Genomic DNA, 26172 nt, shown 5'->3' with positions numbered 1-26172 from the left:
TTACAGGCGTGAGCCACCACGCCCGGCCTGACAATCTTTCTACGATTCATCTTAAATACTTAAGATGACTGGATGAGAAATTAATTAAAAGATCTAGAGTCTAACGGTCTGGGTATGACAAATTTTTAGCTCAGTTGCCCTTAAGAAGTCACTTAAAATGTAACTAAAATTCAAAGACTAATGACAAGAAGAGCACCCAACAGCTTCACCCCTATTTATTTAACCTAGGGGCTTTTCCTATATCTGTCTCAGCAGGAAAATACTAAGATAGTATCCACATCCCTCAAAATAAAATGCATTCTTGAAACTAGCCAACAAAGCCATTTTTATAAATCTTTCTTTAAAAGACACCTCAAAGTATCTCATGCAACATGAATAGAAATCCACCAAGAAATTTATCGACTTTTACATAAAGTCATTCCAGATATAGACTTAGGTTGACTTCACTGTTAGAAAATATTAAAGGATTTTATTTGGCATTTAAGGTTACTTTTTATTTAAACTAGGCTAATCTTTTGCCAAATAAAGATACTGGCCAATGAAATCCCTATAACCTGTCTTCTTTTTTAATCAGGTTGTGTGTATACCTGCCAAAAGCATACCCCTTTCTCAATGCCAATACAAAACTACTATTTTAAATACTACTACCAGTCATAGCCCAAATTCATACTGTCTTCTAGCTTCATAATTTTGCAACACTAAGATACAGGATAATTCTTTAAGATGTCCAAGCACCACCTATTTGGTCCATTAAAACAAAGCCAGCAGATGGCGCTCAATAAATCTACTCAAGTTCTGTGTCTACGGAGTCGTTTTAGAGATTGTTCTAACAGGGATTTCAGACAGAAAAGAAATTAAACTACTCAAGTTTGGATATAATTTAATGTATGGTCCCTTTAATGAGAAGTATTCCTTAAAAGGAAGAGAGTGTTGAAAAACTGTAAGAGTGTAAGTTCTTCTTGTTTCAATGTACAACTCTCCCTCTCAAGTCTATTTTTGTCAAGCAAAGCTAAATTGTTCAGATGGTGCTGGCTTTCCTACTGGCTTTAAAACACATGTGCGCACGCACACACAGAGAGTGAGAGCAAAAGAGAGAGACAGAGAGAGAGATAGGGGAGAGGGGGAGAGGGAGAGGGAGCCCGAGGGAGAGCAAGAGCGAGAGAGCAAGAGAGAGAGAGCGAGAGAGAGAGAGAGAGCGAGAGAGCGAGAGAGAGAGAGCGAGAGAGAGCAAGCGAGAGCGTCTCTACCTCTGAAAAATGTGTCACAACTCTCTGGAACTGGTAGAATTATTAATTAGGTCAATACTTATAGAGACATTCTCTCTTTTACTAACAAGACCAGATATTTGGCTAAAATGCAGACACGTAAGGATTTTGACTTTTTTTTTTTTTTTTTTTTGAGACAGGGTGTTGCGCCCTGTTACCCAGGCTGGAGTACAGTGGTGCGACCATGGCTCACTGCAGCTTCGGTCTTCCAGGCTTGAGCAACCCTCCTGTCACAGCCTCCCAAATAGCTGGGACTACAAATGCATGCCACCATGCCTGGCTAATTTTTTCTTTTTTTTTTTTTTTTTTAAAGACAGGGTCTCACCATATTGCATAGGCTGGTCCTGAACTCCTGGGCTCAAGCTATCCTCCCACTTCAGCCTCCCAAAGTGCTGGGATTACAAGCATGAGCCACCGCGCCCAGACTGTATTAATTCTCCATAAAAATTTAATGAAACAGTTAGAAGTGATTAGATAAAATCAATCTCTCTGGCTCCTCATTCCTCACTCCTTTCCCTCTCCTCTCTCCTCTCCCAGAGAGCAGATGGTTGAAGATTATACTCGGCTACTTTGTTGCTGATTGCAAAGGTGACATTCTGTCATTAAAATCTGAAGATTTGACTTCTGTTCTCACCTATATCTAACAGTTATTCACCTAGCTTTCTTGGTTATTTATTATCCTCAGTTCTCTTGTTTTTTCTCCAAAGTCATCAGTTAAGTTGGGACTCCAGGCTTCTAAGCTGGCCTCCACACACTAGGAAGCACAGAGTCTCCAAAATACAATCTGATTAAGCTACTCTCCTGATAAAGCCCTATGCCTGAGCATGTCCCTTCAACACACAGCACACAAAGCCCCCGACAACCTAGCCCTCAGTGACCCCTCCAGCATCATCTCCCTCACAGAGCTTCTCCTCAAACACTTTGCTACAAGCATACCAAGCCACTGAGAATTTATGAACACATGTTCAAGGTTCACTCTTCCTACCTGTCTCGCTGCTTGGCCACGCTGCTCCTTTTATCTGTCACACTGATGATCAGAGCGAGAGAGTAAAGCATGAAAGACAATGCCTTTCTTTCCTAAGTAGAAACCTTGGCCCCTTCCTCAGATGAAGGGCCTCCTTACCTGATCTAATACATACTATGCCTCACCCACTGCAGGCAGATCAAGGTCCCCTCTGATTCCATGAGTCCATCAGGTTTGCACAATGGGCATCTCTGCACCAGCAATGCCTAAGTCAGGGAGCCCAGCGGGTCAAACTGAATCACCTCTGGTCACACATCATTCCTAACCCAGGGTACAACATGCTGAGACCATGGAAAAGAGACATTCAAAGTTGGGAAGTGGGACACTGTCAACTACAAGATTAAGAAGGGAAGGTACCAATACAGAATGGACAGCATTGCTTTGGGGGCTGTAGTACCAGAGGAAGACCACAGGCTTTGAAATCACGTGACTTAGAATACCAGCTTCCCTTGTTAGCAGCTGTGTGTTTAAAACTGCTGATTCTTTTAGGAGCTACCTCAAATTCCCTGTAAGAACTCCTAGATTGTAAACTCTAGGAGGATGGAAATTATTATAATCCCATATCCGAAATGCATGAAATAATGGCTCTTGTATCAAATGCTTACTGTGTGCCAGGACTGTCTTAAATGTCTTACACAAATTAAGGTTGCCATTTAATCCCCTTACCACAACATAAAGTAAGTACTAAGGTATTTTAACAAGGTATACCAAGTACGTAGCATACGCTAGGTACAAAGAAAATGTTCCTATCCATTCCCAAGTAAATAGAAACATCCCACATTTCATAATCTCCATGTCTCTACCTCTCTTACTCCCTTCTAGTAAAACACACTATTTCTCAAACAGAGCCAAATAAAGTATGGTAATAAAATTGATTACTTTTTGGTTTTACTTAATAATAGGTGAAGAATTTTAACTAAATGGCAAATAAGTCTTACAAAAGAAACTCTGAAAAGGTGTCATATGGAAATTTAGGAGAAGAAAATCCATCCAATTAATTTTAACGGTAAACCAGCTTTTTTGTAAAGCTGGTTAAGCTTTCTAATTTCTAACAAATAGTTACATGAGTATCAAACAACCCACAGTACTTCACCACAAAAGTAATCAGAAAAAAATTCTAACATTTAAGATATTATCACTTTTCTTATCCAGTGTTACCAGTAAAACCATTTCACAAAAATACATATTTTAAGTTTTCCTTTTTAAGTGTCGACATTTTTTAAAGAAATAAGCCAACTTTATGAAAATCTTTCTAAGGGATATTACAAATTTCCAGGCCTAAGAAGGCCCACTGATAAAGGTGGGCAGGAATATTAACTGAGCAACTGATAGGTATTAAGATTTTCACATGTAGGAATGACATACTTAACTGCTGAAGATTAAATTACATATGTTAAATGCTTCTCAAAGTAACTGATGTTTAGTAAGTATTCAATAATTGCCAAATATTGCTGTCACTTTCTAAATCACATGTAGTGCTCACGAAAAATCCTGTAATATACATACTACCCTATATTACAGAACTTTTAAGATGAAGACTCTAAGGCTCCCACAGTAGGGCAGGAATTTAAAGCTGTGTCTACTTGACTCCTAAGCCTATACACCTTCTCTACATGGGTTCTCAAAGTGTTGTATCACCTGGGAACTTCCAGAAATGCAATTTTTCACCCCATCCCAAACCTGGTAAATCAGAAACTCTAGGGTGTGGCCCAGCAATCTGGGTTTTAATAAGCCCTCCTGGTGACCCAATGCATGCTCAAGTTTGAGAACCAGTGACCCCACAGCACCACGCTCCACTGTACCAGTTACCACAAAGGTCTAGTGTCTGGTCCCTAAATGGCTCCCCTTCTTCCCAACAAATTCCACTTTTCAGTGTTTCCTTCTGACTTTAATAATCTCACCAACATCCTTATTTCACAAATCCTAGGCAATAGCCCGCTTATTCCCTGCACCATGCAGGGTTAAAAGCTGACACAGAGGAGCAATATACTGACATCATTAAAAGCCTAGGTTTCTGAAGAAAGGTCTGGTTTGAATTCTAACTCTGTTCTTACTAGCTGCATGACCTCAAGAAGCGACAAAAGTTCTCTGACACTTTCCTCTGCTTTAAAATGTAGAAAAACATAGTTATCTCATGAGATCATTAAGATGATTAAATGAGAAAAATGAATGTAGGACATATAGCATAGTGGATAAGTACTAGCAGGTATGGAATAAACAGAGGCTTAAGATCAGCGTTTGAACACAATACACATTTCCGCCAACCTCTACTGCATAAAAATGCACACATATACAGTATGGCAAATGAAAAATCAACATCCCATACTCACCAGAAAAACTGAAATCTCGGTACACCATTTTTAAAAACACCTATCTCTGTCTCACGGTCAAGGAGAAGAATTACTTTGTATTCTGAGACTTAGCAAGATATGGGCAACACATAATCATGAGTATATGGTGGCAAGAATATAATAAATTTCACAGGGATCTGGAAAATGAGGATTTGTGCAGGAACAATACTGGCTGTAAGAAATACCCACAGTTGTAGCTTCTTAATATTATGCTGCCTGGGATCCCTAAACCATACAAGACAGGACAAACTACACAATAATACACTTCACTCAAAGCAGAATTTAGGAACACAAGAGGTGACTGAGAAGAAAATGGTGTTCACGAGTGACAGTAGGTGAAGATCACTCCTGGCCTTAACTAACGCCGGAAGATGACAGGAATGGTAGGAAATGCTCCCACAATCAGATTGGTGGGTCCCATGAACCAAAAAAGGAATGTACCATCGCCTGAGCAGTAAGATAAAACTCACATTTCCTTCTGTGGACAAAACAAAGAGAGACAGCTGAGAATTCCACCCCAGCCGCCAGATGCTCTGTATATCACATGGGGTCAACAGTTAATCCAGACACAGAGCTTTGTGAAGGGCTCCAAATGCACAAGAGCCAATAGCTCTTTCCTGGTTTAAATGGGGTAACAAACAAACACATTTCTGGGAGTACAGGTGACATTCTCTATACTTAAAGATAAATACCCTAAGTTACAGCCCCCACATAAAAGGATCCAAAAGGAAATAAGCAGAATCTCTGGGCGGGGGGGAACGTGTCTCAATGAGGAAAAAGTACTAAAGATGTGCATCACCAACCCATCAAACAATCAATAAATTCGTGTATCTTCCAGAAAAATGTAATTTCTACCTCTGTGCTGATACAAATAAATGTTCCCAATGTTCTACTTGAAGGGAGCTATTTACAGATTTCTGAATTATAGATTCAGTGGGCTGACTTCACAAATCTAGCTAATAGTCTCATCTCAGGTGACAGAACTTCCAAAGACAGCAATGAAAATCTTACAATCAACATACTAGAACTTTAAAATATAAATCTTCCTGTCTCAAACCTAATGCATAGGTTTGTCGGACCAATAAAATGAGATTTGTGTCATAAGAAGCAAACACAGAGAGTTCCAAGTAAATACCCCCACACCACATGGAAGTACTAGGCTACTGTGGTTGAAATCCAGTTTTTCACCTGTTATCAGTTCCAGGTTTTCACTAGGAGAGTACCTCTTAGAGGCTCTACCCAAAGATCAAAGCAAAGTGACACATTGTCCCAGATCACAAAATCCCCCTGTGTGGTTTCATTTATTGGCTGATGAACTACAGTAACCTTCCTTTTGGGGTCATAAATCCTAACCAAAAAGAAAACTCTCATCTTTGGCAAATCAGACATTTATAATCATCCATGTATGAGGCAACACCCTTTCCCAAAGAACAGCTTTAATTCTACTTGTAAACAATAAAATAACACTAGCATTATGATGTACAAAGTACTGTGATAGAAGCTGAAGTAAAAATGAGAGCAATAAAATAATAATTCAGATACAAAGCCCCTGCCCTCAAGGAACATAATAAATGGAAAAGGCATGCATACAAACGTGCATCTCAAGTGCTCAAGCTCTTATTAGAAAGTCTCTACACAGTAGCTGCGGCACAGGAGTAGGAGTGACGGATCCACAGGATGATGAAAGCTCAGGAGGGGCTCCACAGAGACAAGTGGCAGGAAATGAATCCTGAAAGATAAGCACTTTTCTTTATGCATGTGTTGGGGACTGGCGGGGCTCGGGGGTGCAGTCCAGAGAGAGGAAGAGATGCCGTAACAGTTTCACATGGCTGAAGGCTAGCTTACATAGAGTTGGAATTGGTTTACCTGAAGTACCAACGACTCAGCGCGGGATCCATGGCTAGGGATTTTTAAACTCCAAATGCTGACATCAAAATACTGCTTTCATTTATGCTGTCCAAAAATCAGTCTCAGCAGCCCGTCTACAACCTCATTTCAAAACCTACTGCTCTTACCAATTCCATTTGCATCATAATCTGCGCTGCTGCTACTACTGCAAAGCATATGGGGTTTTAATCATCTACAATCATACAAGGAATAATTTGTGAAAAATTCTAAGTGACATAAAAATATCATGAAAAAAATGTGAAGTGTTAATTCCCTTAATTGTCCACTGAAAATCACTGCTATCTCTTACAAAGAGATATCCAACCCTGTATTCGATAGCACACACCTTGATATTATTCTGAGTCAATAATGTAGTGATAATTTACTCAGGAAGCTGCCTTTAAAAAAGACAAGTCATAGATCTGTCCTTTTGAAATAACATCTTACTTAATATATACACTTTCCCATGCATCTTCACAGGCAACCGCTGCTGATGGGTTACACAGTCAGCCGTGTTGAAAAGTATAAATGTACCCATACAGTTCCAATTTAATTCATAGGAACCTCTTTGTTCATTTGGTTGATATGCTTAAACTTTGGAGTGCATCAGAATCACGTGAAGGGCTTATTTTAAAGTGACTGTTTGGGCCCCACCCTCCAGCATTTAGGTCTAGGATGGGGCATAAACATCTGCATTTCTACCAAGTTCCTAGTGGTGCTCATGCCCCTGGCTGCTGGTTGCAGACCTCACACTGAGAGCCAGTGCCCTAGAGAAGTCCAGATGGCAGTCATTCCAGGTCACCCCACATACCAATTACCACTGAGAGTAAGCAAGTTTTATAGGATGTATGTCTTACATTTGAAAAAGAGATGGTAAATGGAGTTCAGTGCTAAAGACAACCTCTAAATGTAGATGTGATGTAAGCATCAAGCTTCAAACGACCGGATCAAGGACAGTATCAACCTGAGGAGCTGATAGTGAAACCATCCCCCCGTGCAGAGATGAAATGGGAAGGGCAAAAGTTTTTAGTTTGAATTACTGCTTCACCTCTTCCTAGCTATGTTCCTTCATCTATAAAATGGATCTCACACGGGTGAGGAGATAAAGTAACTAAGTTACCTTACAAGGAAGATGTTCAGTAAAAGGTAGTTGCTACCTAAGCTAACAAGGGAAAGAGCTCTCAGCACAAGTACTTATGCAGAAGATGCAAGGGGAAGCCACACAATGTAACTTTTACATGCACTATGTCAAAATAAATGAGGTAGGTCTCTTTTTAAAACTACCTATATCTGAAGTTTTATCTATGATCAGGCTCATATATATATATATATATAATCTCACCTCATTTAATCCTTACTACCACACTCTAAGGTTGTTGTAAAAACATAACTGTTCTCCCTCAGGCTTCCAAGGCAGCTCCTCCTCCAAACTGTTTGCTCATTGATGGTACACCATTCTCCCTCTGTCCCTCACACTGAAACCCTCAGTGGCCATTCTGTGGCTCCTTGAGGCTTTCAGTCATTCTACCAGACAAAATCCGTATGTTCTTCCTGCAGAACAGCTTCATCATCCCCAGATCTCATTCTGTGTGCTGTAACACTGAAGTGATAGGCCTACTTATTTGATAGCCCCTTACTGCTCTCCTTCTACTCTGTATTTTGGGTGTGACTTTCATCATGCTACTATTTGCGTGCTCAAAAGATCTCCAGTTGCTCTTCACACTGTTATCCTGTGTAAAACCCCATATTTCCTTTATTGGTGCTAACCAACAGAATTTTCTGCAATGATGGAAATACTTTCTATCTGCACTTACTATGGTAGCCACTAGCTATGTGTAGCAACTGAGCACTATTTGATGAAGTGAATTTTTAATTCTATTTCACTTTAATTAAACAGCCACATGTGGCTAATGACTACATTACTAAACAGAGCAGCTATATATAATCTCATCTCCAGGTGTCCTTCAACGTGAACTGCCCACCCTGGTCAAGCAAAGTCTCTCCCCACAGCTGATAACACTCTTCCATGCCTTACTCCGAAGACTGTGCTTCCTCCTCTCACTCTGCTCTTGCCAGTCTCCACAGCCTATCTATCCAGGCTGGTAGAGCCCCCACCTTTTCTGAAGGCTTCCCAATTACATCTGCCAATATTTCATTCCTCTCCCTGCCATGAACCATCACTGTCTGCACAGCTCGTCTAGCAGCACTCCAATAGGTATTCCTTGCACTGTAATTTATCTACTCATGCATCGGAGCCCCTTCCTCCCCAGTGAAAGAATCTATTCTTCTTTTTTTTTTTTTTTTTTTTTTTTTTTTTTTTTTGAGACGGAGGCTCGCTCTGTCGCCCAGGCTGGAGTGCAGTGGCGCAATCTCGGCTCACTGCAAGCTCCGCCTCCCGGGTTCACGCCATTCTCCTGCCTCAGCCTCTCCGAGTAGCTGGGACTACAGGCGCCCGCCACCACGCCCGGCTAATTTTTTTGTATTTTTAGTAGAGACAGGGTTTCACCGTGGTCTCGATCTCCTGACCTCGTGATCCGCCCGCCTCGGCCTCCCAAAGTGCTGGGATTACAAGCGTGAGCCACTGCGCCCGGCCAGAATCTATTCTTCTAAGATCAAATCTCCCATTCACCTAACAGGTGCTTCACAAACACTTGTTTTAAATGAATTAAAGGTACAGAGTGATATATTTTAATCTTTCTTGGACAGCAAGACTTCTCTTCACTAGTACCAAATGGAAATTTTAATCCCCTCACTGTTATTTGATAGCTTGGCAAACACCCAGTTATTGAAAAAGCATCCTGTAAAAAGGCTCTGAAAAGTCTTTGACCCATGTACCTTTGTCTGTTCTAAAAATGCCAAGGAAAAATGAGAAAATACTACTTACAAATGAAAAACCCATTAACTTCAAAGCAAGTTTCTAGAAACTGATTAAAAAGTCCAACAGAAGGAAACTGAAATTCCTGCTCTGTGAAACCATCAAAAGCTAGACGGAGGAACCCTTGATTTCCTTATTCTTCTGGCAGGTCTCAGATCTGGCTGGACAAGGCGGCCAGCCCACAGATGCTGGAGCAGACCTATCAGAAATGTATTGTTAAGGCAAAGGCAGGTAATCCATTTAAGAGATCAGGAGGCTGATAAGGCTCTTTGTATAAGCAAAATGTATCCTAATAGCCAAGTGAGAAGCACAGCCAGGTTATTTCAGAGCCTGCTGTGGAAACACATTTCCTAGGAAGAACGATAAAACTGTGCCATTACCAAATTAGCCTTCCCTATAAAGAGACCAACTGAGAACATTAAGCTGAGGTAACCTAATTTCTGTGGCCCTTCAAAAATTTGATTATTTATGCAAACTACACTTGTTCAGGAAAAAATTTTTTTAACTGACAAAAAGTTTAAAACCTCCTCCTCCTAATCACAGTATCTCCGCTTGCATGCTCGTCTTCTGAGGTCTGTTCTAATTAGCATAAACAGAGCAGCACGTTAATCTACACGCAAAGTACAAGTCTTCATGGAGGCTGAAAATGTAAGTCTGGAGTAAACAGGAACCCAATGCGGTGGTAGAAAATCACTCCGATAAGCTTTTCTGGAGATCTAAATGCAAGTCCAGTGGATATGCTCTTCTGATTTCCCTTCTTTAAATGGGCTTTTGAGGGAAAAAAGGAGGTGAGGGCTTTGTAGCCACTCACAGGATGCGAACCCTACATCCACCCTGGCTGTAAAGTGGATACAATAACCAAACCCTGTATGTCCATTGTCATGATTAAATCAGGCAATGTGTATTAAGTGCTGGCCATGGTTCCTTGCCAAGAGTAGGTTCTCAACCAATACTAGCACCCTAACTTTTCCTTGGGAAAACAGAACAACATCATAAGGAACGGTCCCTATTCTAATAGAAACAGTTTAAAATCACTGGAGATTTTGTTTTGCACATTTTAAACAAAGAAAGGCATCCAGTGCCAGATATTCTTTCTTATGGTGCTCTTCTATTATCAGGATGTTTTGCCTCCTCCCCAAGCAGTTACATGCAAAAACATTTGGTACTGAGAGAAAACAAGAGAGGAAGGACAACATAATCAACCAGATCTGTTGGGGTTCTGGAAATTTGTTTTATAATTGGAATGGCTCTTCCCCTTGAAAATCTAATAAGTGTGGGTTTTATCCCAAACATATGGCAGGTAATGATTATTATCCCATATATTACCTTCGAGCATGCCTTGGAAAAAACTGAAATCTCACATCTGAGTATCTCACTGGCTTTAAAAAGTATTTAATTTGCAGGGGCAAAAATATGCTGTTTGGCTTTCCTGAGGGAGACACAGAGATGTGTTCAATAGACCATAAATCTTAAGAGACACAAAAAAGCAAGTTTATAACTGAAGAATCTGAGATATGCTTATAGTCGTTTTAGTTAGTGAATCATCAGCATCGAATACAAGCCATCTGAGTCAGTGTTCCGTAGAGCCATCCACTCTGGCGTTACAGCTGCACAGATCATTAACCACAAGGGTCCAATGCCCACCGAAACATGTTGGAAACCAGTAAAGAACATTATTCTAACACAGAAAAAGCATCAAAGAACCGCGGGAGCTGAGCTTTACAAGAGAAATGCCTTACTGTTCCAGGGCCTTGGTCTTACTCTCACTGATCCAGAGCTAATGTGTCACCATCCTCTTGAGGAATCTCTAAGTATAAAGATGAAATAGCTGAGCATATACTTTATTGAGATGGCTAATACTGACTTTCCTATATCAAAAGTCACAAAACACATTTTATCTTGACTACTTCCCTCACTATAGAGGGATTTCAAATAATAACTGTAAACTATTTTCCAATGTACCTATAATCCATAAAGACAGTCTAATCCTCACCTGTTCACCCCACCAAGAAAGGAGTACAATGCTATCTTTTTGAATATTCCTCTCTTCTTCATCTTCCAATTGCTACATTTTTTTCTCTTACTTAGCCCATTTGTTCTGAATCTTATACTATAACTTCTCTGTGCATGTACTTTGAGTATTAAATTCAAACCAATTAGGGACCTGCCTCCTGTACACCAGCTAAGCTAATTATTTGCAGATTCTGCTACCTGTTCAGACCTCTCGTAACCTGCTGTGAAACTGTAGGCAACTTCCCTCAATCTCTCTCTGTAGTTCAGTATCCTCACTCTTCCGGAAGACTGGGCTCAACCACTCCTAACATACAACGATTCCTATGACTCATCAAATTTGTCACCAGTCCTGACCTCTCCCATAAAGTCCATTCCTACATGTAAAGCTGACTGTAGGACATTCACTTGGGTGTAGTAAAGTGATGAGAGGACAGAGGAAGTGACTTTCTCTGGCATATCAAGTATGGGATTCATCCACGTCGCCTAATTCTTGATAGCTATTATTTCCTTGTACCTTGCAGAGCTTCAGGCCTGGCCTAGACAGATCTCTTCCAGACTAAGCCTGAAGCCTGAGATAAGGGGCATCCAAAGACCCTTTCCTCCTCTTTCATCAGAAGTCTAAAACTCTTGTTTCCTTTTCAGCTGTTAGTCTGAGGGAGGATTTATTTACTGTTTCTAGAGTCTAGTTGCTAGGTTGCTAGATCCGGTAGGGCTTAGAGTGTGGGAGTGGTGATAGAGCCCATTCTGTTTGTTTTATAAATACCAACCTTTCCTTCATGTGCTTGGCTTTTTCTTTTATCATCTGACAGCATCCCTCGTCCCTTACCTCATCTAGGACAAGACTATGCTTTGTATCTTGACAGGGAGGAGAGCTCTAGAGACAAAGGGTGCATGTACTATGTTCATAAAAAATAGAAGCAGTCACATGGCTTGCCATAAACAAATGGCTAAGATTATAACTCCCAAAAGAACTAAGATAATTCAGGACTGGAGAGATATAGGCACTATTTCTAGTACGCTTCTTCAACTAGTTAAGATATCTCACAAAATGCATCTCTATAATAAAACTCTATCAAACACACTCAGCTGTACTTCACAGGGATGCTGTAAGGATTTCCTTACAGTTTCAAAGGTTCCACATGCACCATAAAGACAAGGTTATCACCTTCATTTCCCTGTTGGCCACACCTTCAATAACAAAGATGACATCACCAGCTACTCTGCCTATGCTAGGCAGATTAATAAACGAAACCTGGGAAACAAATGAGCAATTTTAAGAAAAGTAGCTCTTAAATGAAGTGAATTTCATTAAAATTTTAGTAGTCTTATCTAAACTGTAGTCCATTCACTCACTCAATGAATGTGCCTACTATGTTCCATATTAAAAATGGTCATTATAGCTCAGCAGAGAATTACATTTCTTAAATAACCATGTGTATACACAAAGGCAGAGGCAATGCTCCCTTAAACCTCAGGCAATTTATCACTCAAAATGAGCTCTCTGTTGACATCAGCCCTTTCACCTATATTCAAGGATATACCTTGCACAGAACAAGTGTACCCCATTTTAGGAAAATCTAATATGCAAAAGATACCTCCAAACCAGAAACAACTTTAGAGGGCGAAAGTGAACAACTACTCATACCATCTCTCATATGCCCAATTCCACTGGAACAGATAAATTATGTACATTCAATACCACCTTAACTAAGGTATCAAAGTTAACATTTCCAATAATCGGAAAAGAATACATCATGTGTCCTCCTAATGTGATACTCCAAGAACATCACTCATGTAGTACCATTGCCAAAATCATGACAAAACATGCTACGAAATAAAATTGAGAGACTAAAGAGATATAATGTGTTTAAATCCTGGACTGAAGGAAAAGGGTGCTATAATGGACATTATTGGGAAAATTAGAGAAATGTGAATATAGACTTACATCATATAAGAGTATTACATCAATGTTACAATTCCTGTTTTTTGTTAATTATACTGTGGTTATGAAGCAGAATGTCCTAGTTCTTAGGAAATATAGCTGAAATATTTAAGGGGAATAGAGTATAATGTTTGCAACTTTCAAATGACTAAAACAAATAAAAATATATAATACAGAGAATAAGCAAATGTGACTACATTTAACAAGAGTTGATAGAGGTGAAGTTATTGTATTCTTCTTGTAACTTCTCTGTACATTTAAAGTTTTGTTTTTTGAGATGGGGTCTCGCTCTGTAGCCCAGGCTATAGTGCAGTGGTATGTTCATAGCTCACTGCAGCCTTGAACTCCTGGGCTCAAGCGATCCTCCTGCCTTAGCCTCCCAAGGTACTAGGATTACAGGCATGAGCCACTGTGCTTGGGCTTGGAGTTATTTCAAATAAAACCCATTAAATCTTTTAAAACACGAAATGGAAGAGTAAACTTGGGTTACCTATTCTTCAAAAGGACTTTATTTCTGCAAGTCTCTATAATATTAAGTGCTATGACATGTTTGCGTGTTATGGAACAGTTGTGGACTTGGTATTTGTAATAAGACAGCTTGGTATATAGGAGAATGAAAATGAATTTCAGAGTAACTATTTCTGGGTAAAGCCCCACTTCTGCCATTCACTAGATGAACTGTCTTAAGCTTATGTTTCCTTATGTATGACGAGGGTAACGATGCAGCTTCCTCTGCTCTCGCGCTGGTAACATTGCTGTGAGCACTGCATGCATTAACATAAGGCGTGCAAATGTGCTTTCTTAACTATGAGGTACTATGCAAACATGAGCTCTTGTTTTTAAGGAGCTGTCATCCAGAAAGGTTACAGGTGATGCAAATGAATTACACAACTGCAGGTAAAGTACCCACAGAAAATGAGAGAATGAAAGGACTACTATTAAATCATATTATACACCACTTATTCAGGTTCACAAATGGAGTAACAGAAGCAAGTTTTGAAAATATATAGTTTTTTTCCTCCCAAAAAGCAATCCAGCCATGAAACAATATAAAAACAAAGAAGTATTCTTTATTACACTGTCCTCTCGTAAGAGCCAAATCTGCTAAAAATATATATATTCCTTAATTCAAGAACATCCATTTATATCTAAATGTGGATCTTAATGATAAATAGAAAGGACTAAAACTATTTTTTCCTCAAAAGGGTAGTCCAAAATATGTATGTTTAAACTACCTAAGAATCCCACCTGCCCAGGGTCAGCAGATCCACATTAGGATAAATCCCAGCATCCCTAAGAGGTCTGACTTGACCTCAAGCCAGAAGGAGCTCTAATGTTTTCTGAGTACACACAGGGATAGGAGCTGTAGTGGGGTTCAGATGTGAGGGATGGTAGGCCCAGGGAGATTATCCAATAGTCTGTTAAATCCTACAAGATCCAGCTTTTTCCTCATCCCCTCCCTAAATCTCCAACCTCATGCAGAAGAGATTGGACCCCTCCCCCTTGCACTCACTAAGCCCCAGCCACTGTTCTGTTCCTCAAACATATTAAGTTACTACTTCTCATTTTAGAGTTTCTGCATTTGTTCCCTTGGGCTAGAACACTTCTAGGAGCTTCACATACTGGCTCCTTCAGGTCTCAGCCTAAGTGACATGCCCCTCCAAGGCCTTCCCTGACCACCCAATATAAAATAACCCCTGGTCAGGCACCATCACATCGCCATTTCATTTATTTTCATAGAGCTCTTCTTCCTGATATGTTATCTTGCTGTCTTCCTTCTTCTCACTACAATGCAAGTACCAGGAGAACAGGGACCTTCTGTTTTGTTCATGGCTAAATCTCCAGCATCCAGAACAGGTCTTGGCACAAAGAAGGCACCTGAATAAAAGAATAAATTGCCCAGCTCCAGCCCAAAGTTTACTTCCAATCCTGATGTATAAGTGAAATTAAGAAACACCAGGAACAAAATGTTTAAGGCTCAAATGCAACCCAGGTTTCTGGAACTCGTTTCTTGACTCAACTTTGTCTTCTACACCAGAGTCCACTATACTAATTCCATACACTCTTTTACCTTCTCAAAGAGCTCATCTATTCTTACAGTCAAAAGAATCAATTTCTCAGAGATGACTCAAACGACTTCACTTCAAAACCAACTTCCTTGCTCTGTAGTTTCAAGCACATACCTCCACCTATCAACAGGACACCCATGTGACTTTATTTAACATGTGTAAAGAACAAGCTCATCATCTCCTTCTTCTCTATACCTGATGATGGCATCAGCTGTCACTCACACTCAAGTTCTCAATCAACTGTCATTCATGGTTCTCTTTCACTCCCTGTGTCTAATAAAGCATTTGGCCCTGCTGTTTCTTTTGAAATATTTCTTGTATCTGCCACTGCCTCTCCATCTTTCCTCTCTCTAAACGATCCAGGCCCTCATACCAAGAAGGATACTACTAAGCTACTCAGAGTTTTTAGCACTACTACTAAATGGAGCTGAAAATGCAATTCTTATAAATTCATCTGGCAATAATCATTACTTTTGTGGCGGCTGTGGGAAAAATCCAACTTAGTGATGTAACTAGCTTGCCTAACATAAAGGTTGTACTCATGCAGTCAGAGCTAACAGACAGGAAAACCAAGGCATAGCCATATTGAGCTACTGGACTCCAAAGCTTCAGGCCAGGGTCCTGCACATTTTATAGTGAACATTTCATTGAAAATAATTCATTAAAAGAGCTTAATTTAAACATCCAACAGTACTGCCACCTGTACACTTTGGAACCTTCCTTACATTTTTAACTATTGCAACGTATTCTGGACACATCTTTATTCAAAGGCTGATTAAAATATTTATTTGGAGTCCAGCCTATTTGTCTTAACTGACAGATAAAAGTTCTTCTCCGGGTACAGTGTTTTTCCTTATTTAGCAGCAATATTCTCTCTTCTACTGATGACATTCACCCCTGGCAGATCCCAAATATGATCCAAATGAAAATCTTCACAATCTTTGTTCTCTTGCTTCTTTCTTTCCCTAGGTGCAGAGAACTGCCCCCATCACCCTGCTCAATGGGCTATCATAAAACAGCTACTTTTCCTCACCAAAACAGCATAAATCCCTGCAACTTGACTCAGTTCACTGAGAATCCAATACATTGTTACTCTCCTTTTAAAAAGAAGATAATATATTGCCCCATTAAGTATTACTGTTGATGGACATACTTGAATCCTGAAGTTTAAAGAAGTATTCTTCAGTAGAGCCTGCTCAAGTCAATTAAACACAAACATATACAAAGCACTTCGTGTATTAACTTTGTTACTCAGAACTGAGCTGTGCTTCTCTAACAGAATGAAACTTTTTAAAGCTTAACAAGGTTTACAGTGGTTTCTATGACTTAAGCCCAGAAAACAAAGGTTCAATTCACAATTTACCACTAATTAGCTGTGCCATCTTATCACAACATCTTCAGACCTCATTTCCTCATGTCTAAAAGGGAGAGGTTGAAGCATATATTAGCTAAAGCATTTATAAACTCTGAAGTTCTCAGGCTCCATGATGGCAAGATCAGAGTTTCTAACTGACCTAACTGCATTTATCCTCTCCTTCCCAATTATCCTTTATCACTAATTTTCTAAAACTACTACTCTATTAGTTTTCTACTGCTGTTACAAAAAATTATCACAAACTCAGTGGCTGAAGACAACACAAATGTATTATCATATTATCATTTCTGAAGTCAGAAGTCCAAAATGACTTTCACTTGTTTAAAAATCAAGGTACCAGCAGGGCTGTGTTCCTTCTAGAGTCTCCATGTGGAGAAAGTGTTCTTTTGCTATTTCCAGTTTCTAGAGCTGCATTCCGTGGCTCATGGGCTCCTTCCTCCATGTTCTAAGCCAGCAGTGTAGCATCTTCAAATCTCTGACCACTGACTCTCCTGATACTCCCTCTCACTCATGAGAATACCTGTAATTACAATGGGACGCTCAGATATTTCAGAATAACCTCCCATCTTAAGCTCCTTAACTTAATCAAGTATGAAAAGTTCCTTTTGCCATGTAAGGTAAATATTCATAGGTTCTAGGGATTAAGAAGTGAATAAATTTGGGGGAGCCATCCTTCTGCATAACACAACTACTTATTTACAACAGTTCCCTAATCAAAAACCTTTAATACTCAAAACCAAAGACATCACAAGAAAACTATAGAAAATATCTCTATGTATAGACACAAAAGTCCTCAAAATACTTTCAAAACAAATCCAACAACATATACAAAAGATTGTGCAGCATTATCAAATGATACTTATCTCAGAAATGCCAGGTTGGCTTAACATTAAAAATTCAACCAAGGTAGCCTGGCAACACAGCAAGACTTTGTCTCTAAAAATAAAAACAGGCCGGGCAGGATGGCTCACACTGTAATCCCAGCACTTCGGGAAGCCGAGGTGGAAGGATCACTTGAGCCCAGCCTGGGCAGCATAGTCAGATCTTGTCTCTACAAAAAAAAAAAAAAAATAGCTGGGCATGGATGCACATGCCTGTGGTTCCAGCTACTCAGGAGGCTGAGGTGGGAAGATCATTTGAGCCTGGGAGATCACAGCTACAGTGAGTCATGGTCATGCCACTGCACTCCAGCTTGGGTGACACAGCAACTTGTCTCAATAAATAAATAAATAGCCAGGCATGGTGGCGCACACCTGTAGTCCTAGCTACTCAGGAGGCTGAGGTGGGATGATCCCTTGATCCCAGGAGTTCCACGATGCTGTGAGCTATGATCATGTCACTGCACTCCAGCCTGGGTGACAGAGCAAGGCCCCATCTCTATAAATAAATAAAAACTATTTAATTGAGTCAATGTAATATATCACATTAATGAAAGGAAAAAACCCACATGGCCATCTCAACACAGAAAGATCACCTGACAAAATCCAACATGTTTTCATCATAAAAATAGTCAAACTAGGAATAGAAGGGAACGTCCTCATCTAACAAAAGGTACCTGTGAAAAACCCACACCTAACAACATCATACTTAATGGTGAAAGCTTGGATGCTTTCTCTTTAAGATCAGGAAAAGACAAGGATGTTTGCGCTCACCATTTCTATTCAATGTTGTACCAGAGATGCTTCTCCGGGCAATTAGGCAAGAAAAGGAAATAAAAGGCATCCAGATTGGAAAGGAAGAAAACGATCTCCGATCACTTGATACTGTACAGAGAAAATCCTAAGGCATCCACTTAAAAACTGTGGCCAAATAAGTTAGATTATAGTTTGTAACTCATCTCTGACACAAGGCTATAGTTTCAGAGATCAGAACGCAAAAATCAACAGTATTTCTATATATAAGCAATGAACAATTAAAAACTGAACAATTGGTCAGGCGCCGTGGCTCATGCCTGTAATCCCAGCACTTTGGGAGCCGGGTGGATCACGAGGTGAGGAGTTCGAGACCACCCTGGCAAACATGGTAAAACCCCATCTCTAATAAAAATACAAAAAATTAGCCAGGAGTGGTGGCAGGCACCTATAGTCCTAGCTACCTGGGAGGCTGAGGCAGGAGAATGGTGTGAACCTGGCAGGCGGAGCTTGCAGTGAGCCGAGATCGCGCCACTGCACTCCAGCCTGGGCAACAGAGCAGGACTCCATCAAAAAAAAAAAAAAAAAAAAAAAAAACCTGAACAATTAAGATAACAAAATTAACAATACCATCAAAATCAATAAAATCATAAGCAACAAATTTCAAGGAAGTACCAAGTTTATACAGTGAAAACTACCAAACACTGTTGAAAGAAATCAAAAACAAACTAAATGAAAGGAATCAAATTCAGAGTCCAGAAAAAATTCCTCACACTTACGATCAATTTCAACAAAGATGCCCAAGACAATTCAGTGGGAGAAAGAATAGTCTTTTCAACAAATGCTGCTGGAACAACTAGAGATCCACATGCAAAAGAAAAAAGTTGGACTCTTCCCTTACAAAATACACAAAAAGGAACTCTCATATTACATACCTAAATGTAAGAGCTAAACCTATAAAATTCCTAGATGAAAACATAGGAATAAATCTCTGTGACTTTAGGTTAGGCAAAGAATTCTTCTTAGATATGACACCAAAAAAAAAAAAAAGCAACAACAGAACATTATCAAAACTGAAAATTTTTGTGCTTGAAAGGAGAGCATCAAGAAAGTGAAATGACAACCCACTGAATGAGAGAAGTCCCTCACTTTAGGGAGATGAGTCCTAAAGAAAACAGCACTCTTGCCAATGACATACTGCCACCTAGTTGCAACATAAGGTAAATCACAGTGGCAGTAGGAGGATCTCCACACCACTTTTACAGAAATGAACTGCAGGTAAAAAATAAGAAGCTACAGTACTGTTTGGCAGGACAATTTGTTTCATACGTGCATACTATCGCCCTGACTAAATTAACTCTCGAGTCTTACAGGTATTATTTGTTTTCAGTTCCATGCATAGATTAGCCATTTAGTATTCACTAAATCAAACTCAATTTCTGAAGTGTCTTACACCAATATATTCATGCATATATGGTTAAAATTTTCCTTGAGAATCCATCACCTGAGAGTGTGGCTTATTATAACAAGTAAAAAGAACAGATAAATACAAAATAATAAGAAATCTCATGATTTACTCACATATAAGGGAGCTTGTTGTGGATTAAGTTTCATGACCCAGGACACTGAAACAGAAATGGAATAAATGAGAATAAAATTAAAAGTTGTCATCAAAAATATATAAGCCACCTAAAGTCCTAGGTGTCATGCATAGCTCTATGAGTACAATCCCATGCCCGAGATTATCATATGCCCAGCTGTATGCTATACCCTAAGAGATTTAGGAAGGAAGCAGGGTCAGGGATTGATTCTAGACTCAATCTTTCAAATGGGGAAGAAAGAACTTCCGATTGAAAAATAAAGACAAAAGGCTTCACTGTCACAGACGTTTCAACAACCAACAGGATATTTAAAACAGTTATCAAAGCAAAACCATTGTATGTTCACTTACATTTTTACATAGTCCCTCAAACTCACAAAATGCTGTTTACTCAGGGACTTCTTCCGGTCTTACTAGGGAGCCTGGAAAGTGAGGGGAGGATTGCAAGGGACCACTAGAACGCTCTTCCTCAATTCCCCTTCTCTGAGCAGGGAGGCTACAGCTTGCCTCTCTAACCACTAAAAGGCATGACCCTCCTCAAAGTTAATAGCTGGATTCCCTGATTGTTATGTTCACTAAATGAATTCTCATAAAAATCTCATTAAGATTTAGAGAAGGCTTCCAGGGTTGAATTCCTGAACGTTAAGAATAGCATGTTCTTAAAAGTTTCACTTGGTGATTGGACCAGGACTTCATCTAGGCTATAAACGCTCAGAATGGTAGGTCCTTTACCAAACACCCTGAGTTTGAGTATAAAGTGATCTCATGCTCTTAAGAGTCAGAGAAACAGAACCAAGTGACTTCACTATAATTTGATCTGAGGAAGTTTCTTACTCACAATAGGTAAATGAAGGCACATACTAACCAGCAAAATAAACAAAATATAAAGTGTCATTCATACATGCAAAGAAAAACAGACAAAATAACAAACTCTGTGTTCTAACAAATCACAAAAGCCTCACTAAAATTAAAATGAATGTTTGGACTGAAAAGCAATGCCTTGGTAGCCCAGCCATGCCTAACTCGAATAACAGAACCATCTCGATATTACAGTCCTCACAGATCTGCCACAGATCAAGCTGTGTATGTCTCGGATCACGACTTCACCAAAAAGCAGTTAACACACACTTAGAGGCAAAAAAATCTACACCAGCCTCCTAAATGCAATCATCTCCACACCAGTTGCAGGTCCCAAGCTTCAATGTGTTCTGCTGGACAACGCAGTAGAAAGCTGACAAGCAGGTGGCTTTCCCCCACTGACTGAACCATCTCCATGCCCATGCCCATTCATTCTCTGGTCCACCCCATGCGCTATAACAGACCTCCTGGCTCAGGGTACTCTTTCCTTCCTGACTGCCTTCACTTAATGACTTTGTACTTTTAGGTGCAAAAATTATCCGCAGAAATCCACACTGAAAACCAAACTTGGGAAAGACAGCAATAACCAACCAACATTTTTAGAAGAACAAAGTCAATTTCAAGCCCATCAGATTCAAACAGCAAGCATGGATGAAAATAAAAGATTGAAAGGCTTGAGTACCTTCTCAATGTATTAAATATCTATTTAATTTAAAATTAACCTCACTGTGCTCACTGGACTTTTAATCAGCTTTCCAGGTCCTGCTCAGACTTGCCTAGGATATGGGAATGAAAGAACCTACAAATTTATGGACCAATCTTCCTTAACTAACTTGTCAAGTGTTCCTGCATCAAGCAGAAGAAATATCAGTGAAATTTATACAGGAATTAACATCTTGTTAATCCACAAAAATTTAAAGAGTGTCATCCAATCTTGTGGCTTCCCTGGGCCACAATGGAAGAAGAAGAATTGTGTTGTGCCACACATAAAATATACTAACACTAATAATAGCTGATAAGCTTTAAAAAAAATTGCAAAAAATGAAAATCTCATAATTTGTTTGTTTTTGACATGGAGTCTCGCTCTGTCGCCCAGGCTAGAGCGCAGTGGCACAATCTTGGCTCACTGCAACCTCTGCCTCCTGGGTTCAAGCAATTCTCCTGCGTCAGCCTCTCAAGTAGCTGAGATCACAGGCACCAGCCACAACACCCAGCTAATTTTTTGTATTTTCAGTAGAGACAGGGTTTCACTATGATGAACAAGCTGGTCCTGAACTCCTGACCTCAGGTGATCCACCGCCTTGGCCTCCCAAAGTGCTGGGATTACAGGCGTGAGCCACCATGCCCGGCCAAAGTTTTAAGAAAGTTTACGAATTTGTATTGGGCCACATTCAAAGCCTTCACAGGCTGCATGCAGCCTGCAGGCCATGGTTGGACAAGCTTGGATTAGAGAAATCTACAGAGACAAACTAGTGACTTAGTAGCCCTCTGATGTTTCGTGATTTGCAAGAAACTTAGGATGACTATGTGTAAAGACCACAGACATCAATTTAACTGAATGGTTCCCACCGCACTGGAATGAGGAAGCTGAGCAAACTCAGAGGACTCTAAGAAAGGGCTGATGTCATCTGAACTGTTTGGAATTATAAACTCCTCTAAACATGTTTCAAAACCAGAACTCGTAAGAGTTGTTCTGATACACGGATTAAAAGAGGGATGACAAAGTGTCTGTCCCTCACACTGGTCAAAGGGACAGGTCATTGTTATGCTGGCAACACAGGCTGCTGAAAAGAATGTATCTGTCAAAAGTAATCAAAGTAATGACCCCAGAAGGCTCCAGAAACAGACTGATAAATTCAGGTTGCTTTCAAACTTCCACCACCCTGGCACACAAGGGGAAAGACAAAACTAACATTTACAGAGCATTATATTTGATATTACATTTAATCCCCATTAAAAAGACACTATTTCCCCTATTTCACTAGTGAAAAAATTGATCTTTCAAAGGTTAAATCATTTAACACCAAGGTCAAAGGGTAAGTTGGAGAGACCAGATTCAAACCCAGTCTGACGTTAAAACATGGGTTTTCCCTCCACATCGTAAGAGGATCTCCTGCTAATGACCTCAAATCTTGACTTGCCCTGCACCTCGAGCCCCATCCTACAAACTCTCCCTGACATTGTTAATTCAGCTGTCATTGTGCACCTACAATGTGCCAGACACCATACTCCTCAAGACTCTGCAGGCACAGAAGGAACAGACAAAAATCCCTACCTTCATAGATATTATTCCAGGGGTAACACAGATAAATAAAACATTAAAATAAATAGTTTTCACATAGTAACAAATTCTATAGAGAAAAATAAAACAGAAGAAGGAATAGCAAATGAGGGAGACGCCATTTTAAACACGGTGCTGAGGGAAGACCTCCCTGAAAAGATATCATTTACCCCAAAAATAAAAAAGCAAGTAATACAAATAACAGGTGAAAGGTGTTCTAGACACTTAAACCTGCCAAAACATTGAGAACTCGGTTCTGATGCAAAACCTCGCTGCATATAATGGATTAACTTATTTTATACATTTAAACAAACAAACTCTACTTAAGAACTGTGTTCTAAAGGAAGGAGCATATTACAGGAAGGCAGTTTTTGGTCAGAGTAAACACACTGAAAAACTAAACCTATTGAAAGACCAAGACCAATTGAAAGTCTTTGCTTTGTCAGTAGATTTTTTGACCAAAAGGAAAATTAAAGAAACACACCATGTCCATCCAATGATTTCATCAAGGAATTTTAAGAGAGAAAATCCTACTTCTTCCTCACCCAGTAGCCAGTGAAATGACTGAGCAAATTCACAAGTTCACTGGGGCTGCTTTCATGTAACACAGGGACAGTACATGACAGACAGTGGAACCCTACAGGTTGCCTAGTATTTGAAAGACTGAAGAGGAGGAAATGTCAAAATTCAAAGTCTTAAATGATGTGGTTTTAAGTATGTTCATCAATTTCAGCACTCAGTAGTAAAGCCAGCTACAGTTGTAAGGAATCAGAAATTTGAGGGGTGGGAAATAAGCAGAAGCACAGAAGTTAAGGATTTGTATTCTTCCCACATTTTCCACTTTATTTTATACTGATGAGAAAAAACAAATTTAATAGTTTTCTGCTGTATAAAAGAGACACATTCACTTTATGTCAAAATAAGAGTCACTCAATTTTAATACAACTATCTCAATTTATAAATTAACATTCTCCCCCATTGACCACACACAGTAAGTCTCTTATGGTGGTGTTGATTAGAGAAGGAAAAGTTGCTGCTACAATTCTCTTCCTACATTTTAATATAATCATCAGTCTTCTCTTCATAGAGTGCAGTGTGGACACCATCATCAGAATGTACCAGCGCCGGGTGTGCAAAGTTTACAAAGATTAGCAATAGCAAAAGTTTGGAGATTTTTGAAATTCATGCTGCTGCAAAGAACTGTGTAAAAACTCAATCACTATAGAGGACCACAAAGAAACTCAGGCATGAAGTTATATGGCTGCGTGATTGGTTTGGAAGAAGGAACAGAAAGCATTTCCACCAACCCATAGGTCTGAACAAATGACTGCAAAACCTCAGAAGCTACGAAAATGTTTACATACTAACCAAATACCTCTTAATAAGCCAAAGAAACAGTGTGTCCCCTTAGGCCAGACGCGGTGGCACACACCTGTAATCCCAGAATTTTGGGAGGCCAAGGCAGGCCGATCACTTCAGGTAAGGAGTTTCAGACCATCCTGGCCAACATGGTGAAACCCCGTATCTACAAAAAATACAGAAATTAGCCGGGAGTGGTGGCGGGCACCTGTAATCCCAGTTTCTGGGGAGGCTGAGGCATGAGAATCGTTTGAAGCTGGGAGGTGGAAGTTGCAGTGAGCCCAGATCGCGCCATTGCACTCCAGCCTGGGCAACAAGAAACTCTGTCTCAAAAAATAAATAAATAAATAAATAAATATGAAGAAGAAAGAAATGGTGTGTCTCTACCCAACAGCTTTATACATCTCACAGATATTTTCAGCTTAACCACCCCCCACCCCCACCACCTACATCTCAATACAGTAAAGTAATAGGGTGCCATACAATATTCTCTAGACAACAAATCAAATTAAATCCGAAGTCCTCTACAATTAACTGTATTACCTTGAGCAAGTCACTTAACTTGTCTGAATCTTAGTCTCCTTATGTGCAGAAAGAGCATAATAATGCTTGCCTATACTGTGGCGTTAGTGGAAGAGATGATCCAGGTAAAGTATTAAAGCACACTGACAGGCACATAGCAGAAGCCACTGCTTCTCCCTCTTGCAGAGTTCCTGAGTCTCAATGGAGATTAACCCCACGTAAGATACTTTGAAATCCATAAATGGCTAAACGAAAGGCTTCAGATACTCAGAGATGCCGTTCTGGTAACTTCTTAAAATACATTGGTGGGTAAACTACAATTCTAAAATACAATAATCATAGAAAAGAAACTGGAGGAACGAACACCAAAATGTTAAGTGTATATATCTCTGGAGATTACAGGAAATTTTCATCCCTAAATAATCTGTTCCTTAATTGTAACTGTTCAAATAATGAACAGATACTACTTTTTAATCAGGAAGAAAACATCATACACAGCACGTCTGTTTTAAAGTCCCTTGTCATTCAATATGTCACAACTGTACTGGAAATAAGTAAAAAGACACTGTTTCCTAAATGTGTAAAACTGAAGACATCTACAGTCTTTACCAAAAGTCCCTAGAACCAATAAAAAAAAATTAAAATGAGAATGTATCCAGATGTACATTAACATCAATCAAATTCACTATTCTTTAGCCACACCTACACATGCTACAAGAGAAGCCTTTAACAAGCGCTCCACCGTTAATGACATGTCCCTAAAAAGGGGGTAGGGAGTCACAGGCCCAACATCATATAACAAACTGGAAACCCTTCTGTACCTGTTAACTTGGTGATCTCAGCATATTTCCTAAGGACCAGCTGTCCAGGTCTGACATACCTACCACATCAATTGACAGGGTTTTTGTCACTCTCAACAGGAAAGCTTCCAAATCCACCAAAAAATAGGAGGGGGCAAATCACCCCCACATCTGCTCCCAGTCCCAACAGGCAGATGGCAGCTGTCTGGGACTCAGCCAAATATAAATAGAGCATTTTTACCTGCAGGGTACTTCCATGGCACAATGTGCTTCAAATGAATTTCCATGGCCAGGGATCCTGCTAAGACTGGACTACAGTC

At 39.8% G+C, this 26172-nt stretch overlaps 1 protein-coding gene across 1 annotated transcript in view; it reads right to left on the bottom strand.

Moving 5' to 3' along the window:
- Window positions 1-26172, bottom strand: part of AKAP13 (A-kinase anchoring protein 13) — a 335978-nt gene that overhangs the window by 218165 nt on the left and 91641 nt on the right. The window contains exon 2 of the mRNA XM_030814959.1: window positions 20014-20057. Within this exon, the coding sequence (XP_030670819.1) occupies window positions 20014-20046 (33 nt within the window). The 5' untranslated portion in view covers window positions 20047-20057. The remainder of the gene's footprint in view (window positions 1-20013; window positions 20058-26172) is intronic.

Source organism: Nomascus leucogenys, chromosome 6, assembly GCF_006542625.1.
Source record: "Nomascus leucogenys isolate Asia chromosome 6, Asia_NLE_v1, whole genome shotgun sequence".
Classification (NCBI taxonomy): Eukaryota; Metazoa; Chordata; class Mammalia; order Primates; family Hylobatidae; genus Nomascus; species Nomascus leucogenys.
The sequence above is the reverse complement of the archived record's forward strand: the minus strand, read 5'-3'. Positions and strand labels throughout refer to the sequence as shown.